The sequence below is a fragment of the Ciona robusta genome, chromosome 4 (assembly GCF_009617815.1).
Source record: "Ciona robusta chromosome 4, ASM961781v2".
In the NCBI taxonomy this organism is placed as follows: Eukaryota; Metazoa; Chordata; class Ascidiacea; order Phlebobranchia; family Cionidae; genus Ciona; species Ciona robusta.
This window is the reverse complement of record NC_143238.1, coordinates 1246013-1258463: the sequence shown is the minus strand read 5'-3', so window position 1 is coordinate 1258463 and position 12451 is coordinate 1246013. Positions and strand designations below refer to the sequence as shown.

Sequence of the window (12451 nt, the reverse complement as noted above, 5' to 3'; positions counted from 1 at the left end):
TGTTCCTCCCATTTAAAACACAAAATGTGCACCTAAGGCAATTATTGTCCCTTAGTATTAAAATTTCTGTTAAACAAACACAATCTTCTTTCAATAGGTAAAAATGTAATGTAAGATTCTAATTTCGAATGCTGCTCAAATCATAATAAATCCAAAGAAGTTTTAATCCACAATTGTAGTTCAATAAAATTGGCTAAAAAATTTCAGACATAAAATCTATATGAACCTCTGAGGCATATGGGTCAATATGGCTAAAACTAAAGTTGCAATTACCATAATAACATTCTTTGAAAATGTATGTAAGTGTGTGATTGTTGCACTACACAGGAATTCTGGGAGCCAGTTGATACAGTCAAAACTTCTAATAGATCTTTGTACAAACATTTTTTTAGTATTCCAGATGCATCACCCCTCTAGTTGTGTATTACTTCATTTTAAATTGGTATTGTATAGATGTAAATTTCAAAACTAATCATCTTATATTTAAACTTGCTTATAATTCTCCCAAACAAAATGTGTAATAAAAAACTCTTTAAAAAGAATTTTTTTTTTTAGAAAAAAAAATTGAAAAGAAATAAAAAGTATACTGTTTTATAGTATCAAATAGTACAATATGGTGTGACTTTTATCATCTATTAGTATGTAATATAATATGAACGTATATGAACAATACAAATAGTTTTTGGGTAAGAACTGTTGTCATAACAAACTTATACTTTTTTATTTAATTTTATCGACCAACCACAAGTAGTACATACATGCACTGTTCTAGATTTGTTTCACAATTGATTCGAATGAGTAAATGAATGAATGTAACTTACTTTATCCTCGCGTTACCAGAAAACGACAGTCGTTATCACATGGGTTTATCACCTCGTGCCAGCTTACGAGTTAGCATGTATGTTACTTTGTAGGTGATTAATTTTTTGGGGATTTTTTCATTTTTTTTTATGTATGGCTGATAATTTGGACAACTCATTAGTGACCACTGGATTGAAGCAATTGTCGTTAGGTGTCTTGCCCAAGGACACATACGCCCACAATGGTAGCAGGCCGAGCTTTGAACCCATTACCTATTGTTTACAGGCAGGTTTATAGGCAGGCGCTAACCACTATGCCACGGCGCCTGACAGATTCACAACACAAATAAGGCCACATAACTGTTAATTACTATTATTACAGTATTTACAGCCTGTTTTGGAAACGAAAAATCATCAACAAAGGGGAATTAAAAAATTTACAAAAAACATTAGGATTGGAAAAAAATTCTAACACTTAGTATTAGAAACCAACGTTACAACATGGGATTGTCAAATATTACACAAACATAAAATATTAGTTGTAATAAACCTTAACACTAATGGTTGAATAAACAAGACAGCATTTTTGATGCACTTGTTTCCTTATGTGGCAAACTATTATCAACCCTTGAAGTTTGAGCAGACATCAAATTTTGCAGCAAATTCCGCCATGCAGTAATACACATATCTGTATAGAGGCTGTGGGACAAAAGTATAAAATAGTTAGAAAAGCACAAACAAACATACAAAGAAGTTTATTTTATGTCATGTTCAAATAGTTTAAGTGACCACTGGGCTCGTTAGGTCTCTTGCCTAAGGACATATATGTCAATTGTACAAACATGGAGCATTGAACCCAATATTCTTCATGAAAGCTTATAACCACTATACCACGGCCATAGCCAAAGTAAAAAAAGTGATCATTATTAAATGACAGTTATCAGCTGAAAACAATAGGTAAAGATACCTCTGTATTAACCATCCCTTTCCTCATATCTCTCATATCTTTTACTTCTTTTAGAACATCAACCTTTCCTTCCAGCTTTGCCCTTTCTGTCAGATTTAGCAGGCATAAGAATGCTCCTGTGCGCCCAACACCGTCACTATAAAATATTGGAGTCAAAGTATTTGGTGCATGTTTCTGAATACAAAGTTTTTAACCATACTTGCAATATACTAAAATGTTGCCATTTCTTTGTTTTTGTGAATCTTGTGCTTTCTTGATAAGGTGTATAACCTTGTTTTCTGAGTCAGGAACTGCATCTGGCATCCAAACACAAAAGTGATAAAAACCAATCTCAAAGCTCTGTAAAACAGCCATGAATTGTATTTTTTTTTTTTTAATTTTGCTAAAACATGTATATACTTGGTTTGTGCTATAATGGATTTTCATTGTTTGTTCTTTCAAGTCACAGCTAGGGCGCTTGGATTCAACTAAAGACAATGTGATTTCACCAAACTGAATGCTGGGCTTTTCCACAGTTGGAAAACAAGGGTGTTTCAACTCCTGCATGTTCATGTGAATGTGTATTATACAATACAGTTTGCATACAATGAACATAAATTGTATAACACTAACCTCATCCATAGACCTCAACGAAACAATAGTATGAACTTTGTTTGATAAAACTGCTCCCCAGAAATTTATGGCTGTTCTGTTTGTTGGTCCTTTGGCAGCAATTAGAATAGAATCCGCACAACCATAGGTCTATATATAAAAATATTTAAGTTTACGCACAACACAATAGTTTAGAAATACAACCTCAACATATGAAGCATTGTAATACATTGCTGAAGGTATTGCTCCTGCGTTTATCTTGGAGTGGTCATCTGCATAATAACATGTGAATGCGTAAAATGTAGAAAAGACAAGAAATATTTAACTTACAAGGTACAACAACATCACGGTCACCACTGTCTATTGCGCATGTACATGGGTGATCTTCAAATTGAAGTGATGCAAGCTTTTTCATTTCAACAGTGAAACCAGACTCTTTCCCACTGTCAACGTAATAAAATTTGCTTTGTCAGTTTATTAGGACAGTTAAAGTAGTCTTAGTGTATTGCATCATTGCCTGGAAATGTTTTTAAATTGTTCTTTCCGAACTATAAAGCAACATTTAATACAATGGTCATTAGTAATGGGAAGCTGATGCTTAATTTTGCAAATACCTTTCCAAATCTCGAATCTTTCTGTCTAAATCCATAAGCGGAGTATCAGTTTGCTTAAGTATATAAACTTCTGCTGCCAGTTTGTGTAACAGCATGTACTGTTTCTGTAACATTCAAAAATTATGTATTGTGTTTTTATTGTTGAGGAAATTATTGTTGAGCAAAATTATGAGAAAATTATTGTTAAGCAAAATTATAAGAGTAGTTTTTAAAGGCTGAAAACTCAAGAAATACGACATATTCCACAAAGTGTTTTACCACATTTTGAACCATATCCATCCTGTGCTTTCTTAAGTTTATTACAGTTTCAAATACATTGATGCAAGTTTTTTCCTGCATCTCCATTGTCAAACTATCAAAAGCGATGTAGGTTCCTGTACGTCCAGCTCCATCACTATTAACACGAACTCATTTAAGTTGGCAGATTACAAATTAAAAAGATTGCTGTCACCTGCAATGTACAACAATTGGCTTGTTCTGTTTGGTTACTTGCTGCTGTTCCAAAACAGCCTTCTTGAATCTATGCAATCCTGAAGTGGTAAGAGGCACACTGTGATCGGGCCAAGTGGTGTAGTGGAATTGCGTAATATTTCTTGTATTCTAATAAGAATAATGAAACTAACTTGTTTAGTCTACCACAGCAGAGAAACAATGATAGAATTACAGCAAACTAAACTTACATTGTTATAAGCTATTATTAAACTTCTTCTGGTGTAGCAACCCAGTACTTCCTCATGTACACAGGTTATGTTAAAAGATTGATATTTTTTCTGCTGGTTATAATCAGGCCAATACTTTTGGCATTTTTTCTAAAAGAAAATGCAAATGTAGTGAAAAAGAAAAATATTGAAGATAATTCTATAAAAGTCAAACCTTTCCTTTTTCAAATGGGTTGGTTAACATCACAATAACTTGTGATTCTGTTTCCCAAATCATTCGCCAAAAATCCTTCTCTGTCTTAGGCAGAGGTCCTTGTGTAGCAATGTATTTCCCAGGTACATTAAAACACTAACAAATATATCATTACATGGAATTCCAGGCTGAAGTAAATGTACTTACATCAATATAATTAGCATTAATATAATTACTGCCATCTTCATCTTTAGTAAGCACAACTCTGGTATGTTCATCTGAAACGTTTAAATACCTTAATTGTGATGTAATGTATGAAGAAAATTTTACTCACAAGGAAGTATGTTCTTAAAACGATTTTTGGTTTCATTTTCCGGCATTGATGCAGTTGTTGTTTTGAGTCCTTGTAGACGTGTGTAACTCTCTAAAAGCTGTATGCAGGGTATAGTTTTTAGGTAATGGTTTGGCTTATTTGTAAATAATTTTACTTTTTGAAATTGTTCTTTCAGGGACATAACACTGTTGTCATCAAACAAATCCTTTAGCATTGAGGGCAATTTTTCCAAAATAATTGAACGATTATTGGAAGGGTAATCAGAAACTGTCTCATATAATGCATCATTGTTTTCATATATTGCTGTGAAATGAATACAATAATAAATTGGTCTTGTCCGTATTAATAGGTATTACCTTGGGGTGGTTGGTTATTTTGTGGTTCCGCCACATATTTAACTGTAGCTTGTGTTCGAACTTTGCCTGATCTACAGTAAACAATATAAGAATACCGTACCTGTTTCTTACTTTTGAACTTACCTTCGTTTTATGAAAACTCCAGTAGCAACAACGAGAAGAATGGCAACGACTATGACTGGTATGATGTAAGTAAGAGGATTCAATCCTATATGTCAGTAAAATGCAAGATTATGATTTTGTAAGCACAAGCACTGGTAAATAATATTCAACACCAAAAGGCAATAAATATGTAATCACCTGTTGAATTACTTATTACACAGAGTGAACCACTGTGTCCAGATGGACAAGTGCAATGGAAATGGCAGCCACTTTCAAAACACAATCCACCATTTTTACACTTAGATGATGTGCATAAACCTACTCCATCACCTGAAGAAGTGGTGATATTAAAAACAACATAAGTGTTTAAAAGTTTAAAATAACTTAACAAATTTGACAAAAAGGCACAGGCGTAGGTCTTGCAAATACAACATAAATGCTTAAGTTAGGAAAATTACTTTTATATCTACACTCTTACCACGTTTTTCACACGCAAAGCCAAGTTGTTTGGTGCAGTTCTCAGAAAACCAACTTCCATTTATATTTGTTGATAAACAAACACCATTCATTGCTGAGGTATTATAACCTGCTATTTGACTTCCATCTGCCCAGTTCCAAGAAGCGTTTGTAAGTTTCCCTCCCAACCAAATAGATGTAGAATTTGTCCAAAATTGTTGATAATGTGTAATAGGAAGCGATTCATTCACTTTAAGAATGGCCAACTCCGCTTTTAGCGATTTGCATTTTATACTGGCTTCTTCATATGATTTCACTTGTGATGGAAGAATATTAATATGTATTGAACATCCATTGCCACCATCATAAAAACTCTCTAATAAATGAAACAATTTTTTACAAAATATAAAAAAACTATGGTTACTTTTGTCAAATATAAATTACAAATTTTATTTTAAATTTTTATAAAGTCTTATTACCTGTTGTACAGTTTCGTCCATTAAATCCGGGCAAGCATGAGCACGAATAATTCTGTGGTTCTCTGTTGCAAGTTCCTTTATTTTGACAAGGTTGTGGGATGCACAAATCTTAGTTACAATATTATGTTGATCAAATCAGAAATATTAAACCACAGTTTCAAAAATTGGATAAAAATAAACAATTTATTATCATACCTGTTTCACAGTTTCTTCCACTAAATCCAGGCATACATGAGCAAGTGTAACTATTTGTAATTCTGTTGCATGTTCCACCATTTTGACAAGGTGATGGGATGCACAAATCTTAATAAAATATCTTACATTATAGTAACTGTAAAACTATATAGTACATTCACTGTAACAATTATCATTTAACAAAAAAACTTCAATAGAAACCAAATTATTACCAATCTGACAGTTTGTGCCACTGTATCCAGGCATACATGAGCAAGTGAAATTCTTTGGTAATCTGTTGCATGTTCCACCATTTAGACAAGTTCCAGCAACACATAAATCTAAATGGCAATATTATATAACACAAAGAAACCATGATACTTTGTGTTAAAAATACTTAATCTAAACAATTCTAAAAGTATTTTTTCTTGCAATCTAGCATACAGTAGCAAGCATATATAGCGTTACTATTAATTACTTTATTATTATAAATCAGAGAAATAATCCTAGTTTCATTTTTATCTTCTTTTAAACTATAAAAACTATTATTTAATTTATCAGATTTACCATAGTTAATATTTATGTTTAAACACTTAAACTACAAACAATGTTTCTGCATTCAGGGGCGCAACCAGGTGGGCTGTTTTGCTGTCATGACAGCGTTGGTTGCGCCACTGTCTGCATTCCCAGATTATTTTAAAATAAACTATATTATTTTTTACCAATACTTAGTCCATGATTGTGAAGTAACATTTTTTAAGCAATTCTTTACCCCTACATTTTTATTATCATACCTGTTCCACAGTTTGTTCCACTGTATCCAGGCATACATGAGCAAGAAAAGTCGTTTGGTAATCTGTTGCATGTTCCACCATTTTGACAAGTTCCAGCAGAACATAAATCTAAGTACAAATCTATTATTACACCTTGTGTAACAATAATTTTAGCAGTTCCAGCAACACATAAATCTACATAAAATGTTATATATTACACCTAGAATGACATTTTTATAAGGAAAATATAACAAGACATAAAACTACTGAAATATTTTCCAATTATTTTAGGCTCAATTAACTTTGCTTCTTAATAAAGCAGCAGAATTAAGTAGAAAGACAACATTTTAAAAACAAAGAAATTACCCCTACATTTTTATTATCATACCTGTTCCACAGTTTGTTCCACTGTATCCAGGCATACATGAGCAAGAAAAGTCGTTTGGTAATCTGTTGCATGTTCCACCATTTTGACAAGTTCCAGCAGAACATAAATCTAAGTACAAATCATATATATATTACCTGGCATGATATTTTTGAAAAAAATAAATCATTGGAACATATGAAAATTGTCAATACCACAATTAAAACTACTAAAATAACTTACATATTATAAAAGATAAAAACGAATTTGCCCTTCATAATAAAGGAGCAGAATTGAGAAAAAAGACAATAGTTGACAACCAAAAATTACAACTACTTAATTTATTTTCATACCTGTTCCACAGTTTCCTCCACTAAATCCAGGCATACATGTGCAAGTGTAACTATTTGTAATTCTGTTGCATGTTCCACTATTTTGACAAGGTGATGGGATGCACCAATCTAAATAAACCATCATATGTTAAAACAACTGTGAAACTAACTTACTATGTTACAAATATGCTACATATATAGACTCGTAGATTCTAAATATCTTCTGTGGACAAGCATACATTGTGAAATTTATCACTATTTGTTGAGCAGCTATCTACAACTGATAACATTAAACCAAGTAAAACAATTGTCAAAATTGGCTTTAATTCCAGGTACCATGACATATGTTTCGTTGTAGAATCTCACCCACATACAGTAGACACAAACAATAACAGAAACTGTTTTATCTTACCAATCTGACAGTTTCCTCCACTAAATCCAGGCATACATGTGCAAGTGTAACTATTTGTAATTCTGTTGCATGTTCCACTATTTTGACAAGGTGATGGGATGCACCAATCTAAATAAACCATCGTATGTTAAAACAACTGTGAAACTAACTTACTATGTTACAAATATGCTACATATTTTAATTTGCTAACAAGTATTAAAAAAGTCTTACCAATCTGACAGTTTGTTCCACTGTATCCAGGCATACATGAGCAAGAAAAGTCGTTTGCTAATCTGTTGCATGTTCCACCATTTTGACAAGTTCCAGCAGCACATAAATCTACATAAAAATCTAATATTACACCTATCGTTACTATTTTTTTAATAACTATTTTCCAAATTATTTTGGATTAAATTAACTTGAAATTGCCCTTTTATAACAAAAGAGCACAATAAACCAAAAACAGCTACAAAAAGCAGGTTAATATAAACCGCAACCAACTTCAACATTACAAATCATATTAAAATTGAACAATGAATCCTTAAACTGCCCAAACTGTTCAATTTTGTTGCTAAACTTGTCTTCACGTTTTTTTTTAATTTTGTTAAAACTACACAATATAAATTTGAGGAAGATCAGAAAGAAATAAACTTGTAACTCGTAAGATGTTATTAACAAAAAGCGGCCATGAGGTATATGAAACAGACACCTCTATTAAAATGACTACTCTCATATTGCCCTGGCATGTGAAGATTAATAAGTTAATTTTATTCATTCAATAACAATTTTACGAATATTAAATACTCAAATGCCATTTTTCCCTAAAAATCAGGTTAAAAAAAACTAAAATACTTATAAAAAAGAACTGATGATTACCTGTCACACAGTTTGTTCCACTGTATCCAGACGCACATGAACAAGAATATGTTGTTGTTCCTCTGCTGCATGTTCCACCATTTTGACAGGGTAATGCAGAACAAAAATCTAAGTTTAAATAATATGTGTATAAAAAATAAGCTTTATGAATATATTGAAAATTAAACAACCCTACTTTTTACCAAATCCGTTTTTGAGTTGATCAGAGACACTGTGGTCCTTAGTTTATTATTGTAAACAATTGTTGTGTTAATTAATTTATATAAAAGCTGTTTTTTTTAATTAATATCCTCGTACTAGAGGGGGTAATATAAAACTGGTACTTCCCCTATTACAAAACCTTTTTCTGGTCGTTTAAAACAACTCAGGGCATTATTTTATATTTCTGTGGTTACTTAAGAGATGGTACACAACCAGTAACAACAGTCATTATAAAATGGGGTTATTGTTTTAGACACTCGGTTTTTAACGAATATAACACTGTTCTAAATTTAAAAAAAGCACATTAACTAGATGCCCAGTTTGACCGATCAATAAGTTATATATAGTAGGTTGGGGGAAGATGGGACACCTTTTCATATTTCTCGCCCAATTTGGTAGTAAACAAAGAAAATGCAAAGAATTATAAAAGCGTATCCTCACGACTCCCCTAGATCGTTGTTAATTGTTTAAAAGACGATCAGGATATTTGGGTATTATGTGCTCAAGGTGTTCCATCTTTCCCCATCCCACTGTAGTAAGGTGGCAGAAGATGGGACACCTTTTTTCTTCTATTTTTTGGTCCCATTTGGTAGTAAACAAAGAACATTCAAAGAATTATAAAACTGTATCTTTACGACTCCCATAGACCGTTGATAATTGTTTAAAACACGATCAGGATATTTGGATATTTTCTGCTAAAGGTGTCCCGTCTCACCCCCCCCCCCCACTCTACTGTATTAAAACTGCCGAGATTTAATAGTTTAAGAATTTTAATTCTTAATGTGGCCACGTAGCGCAGTTGGTATAATGGTTCAAAGACTCGTCGCTGCTTGTGGGCGTTTGTGTCCTTGGGCAAAACTCTTATCAGCAATTGCTCCAACCCAGTGGTCACTAATGGGTTGGCAAAATGTTAAGCCACGCTCAAAAAATCAAAAAAATCACAACAACCAAACATAATTACCCACAAAGTAACAAACATGGTAACTCTTAAGCTGACCCGAGGTGTATGTATCAACACCCGTGTTATAACGACTGTCGTTTTCCGGCCACGCGAAGATCATTCATTCATTTACTCATTTAATCATTTATTTGTTAGTCTAAATAGACTGATATATTTCGCAGAGTTTGATTTTGTCTTACCTTACCTCACTTTTTAGTTTTGTAGATTCTATTGCCAAACCGTAAAAGGTTTGCTTTTAATTCAATAATTTATACCTCAGGGTTAATTCTAATATGATGTACTAGTATAATAACAAGATATAATCTGTTTTAGAATCGCTAAAATTGCACCTGTTGTCCGAATCGTTAAATAACTTCTCTTGTGTTTTAATATATATTTCCTTGAGTCCGGAATTAATAAAGGTATATATAGTACTAATTCGTGGTACAGCCCAAAACCTCCATGTACATCATAGATGAAGTTACACATACCTGATCTCTGACACACATAGTACTTCGTATTTGTACAAACGTCATCCACCCAACCTCCTTTGGTATTTCCGTAACCACCCGTATTAGTGTAAGGTGTCATTGCTACACATGTATGTTCGCTCGAAGGTACATTAGGTTCAACACCAAACCAGTTTTTGTATAAACCACTAGTAGAGCTGGGTAACGGTAAAGTGCTTCCGTTCACCCACTTCCAAACACTTTCTCCTGTTTATGTATATTTATTAAATGCAGATTTTCAGATACTATGCGACGATCCCTATCAATGTTACACAGTGTTACTTTAAGTTTATATGACAAAATCAAAATTGCGCAACAATGTTAAAAAAATACGTGGCGAGATTAAAAACAGGCGGAAACAAACATAGTTATTTTGGATGATTCAGACAGCGTTTAAAAGTTGATATAAAGTTAAACAAAGCATCACTGTTATTGTTCGTTCTTTTGGAACGAACAACCCACATGTTTATACATAGTTTCCTATATAAACATAGGCAAATTTATCTAATCAATTTATTTATCTCTGTAAATAGAATAACGAAGACTATAGTTATAGTTAATTAAACCAAATTATTATGTGGGAATGAATGAATTTCATTTGTTATATCCTCGCATGGCAAGTCAGAAGTTATAACATTTGTGTGTTTTTTTTATTTCCCCGTGCCAGCTTTCGAGCTGTAACGCAAATAAGTTGTCCGGTTCTGCGTGGCACAATGGTTTGCCTACCGGTCTGTAACACAGAGCTATGGGCATTAGGCTCAAGGACACACGCCCTTACTGGTGGCATCATCAAGCCTCGGGTCTGGATGTCACATTTTGGTGCATATAGGCAAGCGCGCTAACCACTGCGCCAGGACGCTGTATATTATAAGAACAAAGGTGGACAAAACGCTTTGAAAAAGTGCCGCTTACCCGATAGACGTTGACCACCGATCCAGTAACCAACGTACCAAAAACTTCCTCCCCAAACAGGAATGGTTGAATCCAATAAAGGTGCGATGAATGCTTGGGTTTGGGCATCTCCAATAATTACCAAGTCGCCATTTCTTCTCTGGCAATCTGTCCGAGCATCAGCGAAAGTTTTCCTCGTTGCAAAAAGAGTTATTTCATATCCGTTATAGATGTTTGCTTGCGCTGTAAGAAATAACGTCATATTAAAATAAACAAGTATGGTTCTGTGGGGTAAGATGGGAGACATTTAGCAAATTATATCCACATATCCTAATCGTATTACAATTAACAATGGTCTATGGCAGTCGTGAGGATACGGTTTTATATGTCTTTGAATGTTTTTGTTTACTACCCGCAAATGGGACGAAAAATAGAATGAAAGGGTGTCCCATCTTCTACCGCCCTACTATATATTAAAATTATTTCCTTTCTTACCTTGAATTAGGTCGAGTTGATTTAAAAGACTAAAAATTAAAGCACAACCTCTAATAAGACGTCGATAGTCCATTTCTAGTATAATGAATTATCGAATGAGTAATACCACGATGTTATTTATTGTCGGACCGTTTCGCTTTTGGGTATAAATAAAATTAATGATACTGTGTCCCTTCTTCCCCCTACCCTTGTCTTTATACCCTTACCCAGGATCTTATCTTAGGCCTGCGCTAACCAAGTACTTCTCCTTCTTGCAAGAACAATACATAATGTTGCGGAAATACCACTAGCAGAATGATAACACCAACAAGGAAGAAGATTACCATTTACGTGAAAGAAACTTTGTGTACAGGCATTTACATGGTAAAGTGTAGGCGGACATTATTTTGCAAGTAGATCTTCGCGAATATAAAGTATTGCTCACTAAAAAAAATACACCTCTCACAAAAAACCTCTCACAAAATTACAACGTATATGACTATATCTAATAAATTACATATAGTAGGGTGGGGGAAGATGGGACACCTTTAGCGCATGATATCCAAATATCCTGATCTTGTTTTAAACAATTAACAACGGTTTATGTTAGTCATGAAAACTTTTAGAATTCTGTGTATGTTCTTCGTTTACTACTGAATATGACGAGAAAATAGAATGATAAGGTGTCCCATCTCCCCCCGACCTACTATATAGCGAAAAAAAGATTGGTTAGTTGGAACCTTATTGATTAGGAACACATTACCAAAAAATATTAAAAGAACACCATAATGTTACTAATTAAAAGTGGACGAAAACGCGAACCGTGTTGTTGGTAAGCGCAACGCATCTATATATAGACTCGTAGATTCTAAATATCTTCTGTACACAGATTCGTGTTACGCTATTGCAAGAAAGCACATACCTCTACCTACTATACAATTGAGGTACACTATCTGGTAACAGAATTAAACAAAA

The 12451-nt window shown here is 33.4% G+C and overlaps 1 protein-coding gene across 5 annotated transcripts; it reads right to left on the bottom strand.

The window, feature by feature from the left end:
* Positions 1–696: 696 nt before the first annotated feature.
* LOC149736366 (receptor-type tyrosine-protein phosphatase zeta-like) lies at positions 697–11901 on the bottom strand. Of its 5 annotated transcripts, none has more exons than XM_089876783.1 (31): positions 11498–11900; positions 11024–11245; positions 10094–10318; positions 8462–8569; positions 7817–7924; positions 7607–7714; positions 7216–7323; positions 6887–6994; positions 6520–6627; positions 5959–6066; positions 5747–5854; positions 5552–5659; positions 5203–5448; positions 4815–4946; positions 4638–4722; positions 4515–4585; positions 4313–4461; positions 4159–4255; positions 4032–4102; positions 3846–3980; positions 3653–3781; positions 3424–3572; positions 3231–3366; positions 2973–3076; positions 2689–2801; positions 2563–2630; positions 2380–2508; positions 2167–2307; positions 1967–2106; positions 1768–1903; positions 697–1499 (listed from the first exon to the last, which is right to left on the bottom strand). In XM_089876783.1, the coding sequence occupies exons 1-31, from the start codon at positions 11568–11570 to the stop codon at positions 1422–1424; spliced, it is 3801 nt and encodes a 1266-aa protein (XP_089732909.1). In that variant the 5' UTR covers positions 11571–11900; the 3' UTR covers positions 697–1421. The 5 variants fall into 5 exon arrangements, with proteins under 5 accessions (XP_089732909.1, XP_089732908.1, XP_089732907.1 ...); XM_089876782.1 differs by having other exon boundaries at positions 5095–5448; positions 11498–11898; XM_089876781.1 differs by having other exon boundaries at positions 4159–4461; positions 5095–5448; positions 11498–11901.
* Positions 11902–12451: the final 550 nt, after the last annotated feature.

Coding starts and splice junctions, on each gene's coding strand:
- LOC149736366 (XM_089876781.1), bottom strand. CDS start 11,570: ATGGACTATCGACGTCTTATTAGAGGTTGTGCTTTAATTTTTAGTCTT. Junction 6,067..6,519: donor TGGAACAAACTGTGGAACAG/GTATGATAATAA, acceptor ATTGCCATTTAG/ATTTATGTGTTGCTGGAACT. Junction 2,509..2,562: donor ACAATGCTTCATATGTTGAG/GTTGTATTTCTA, acceptor TTTTATATATAG/ACCTATGGTTGTGCGGATTC.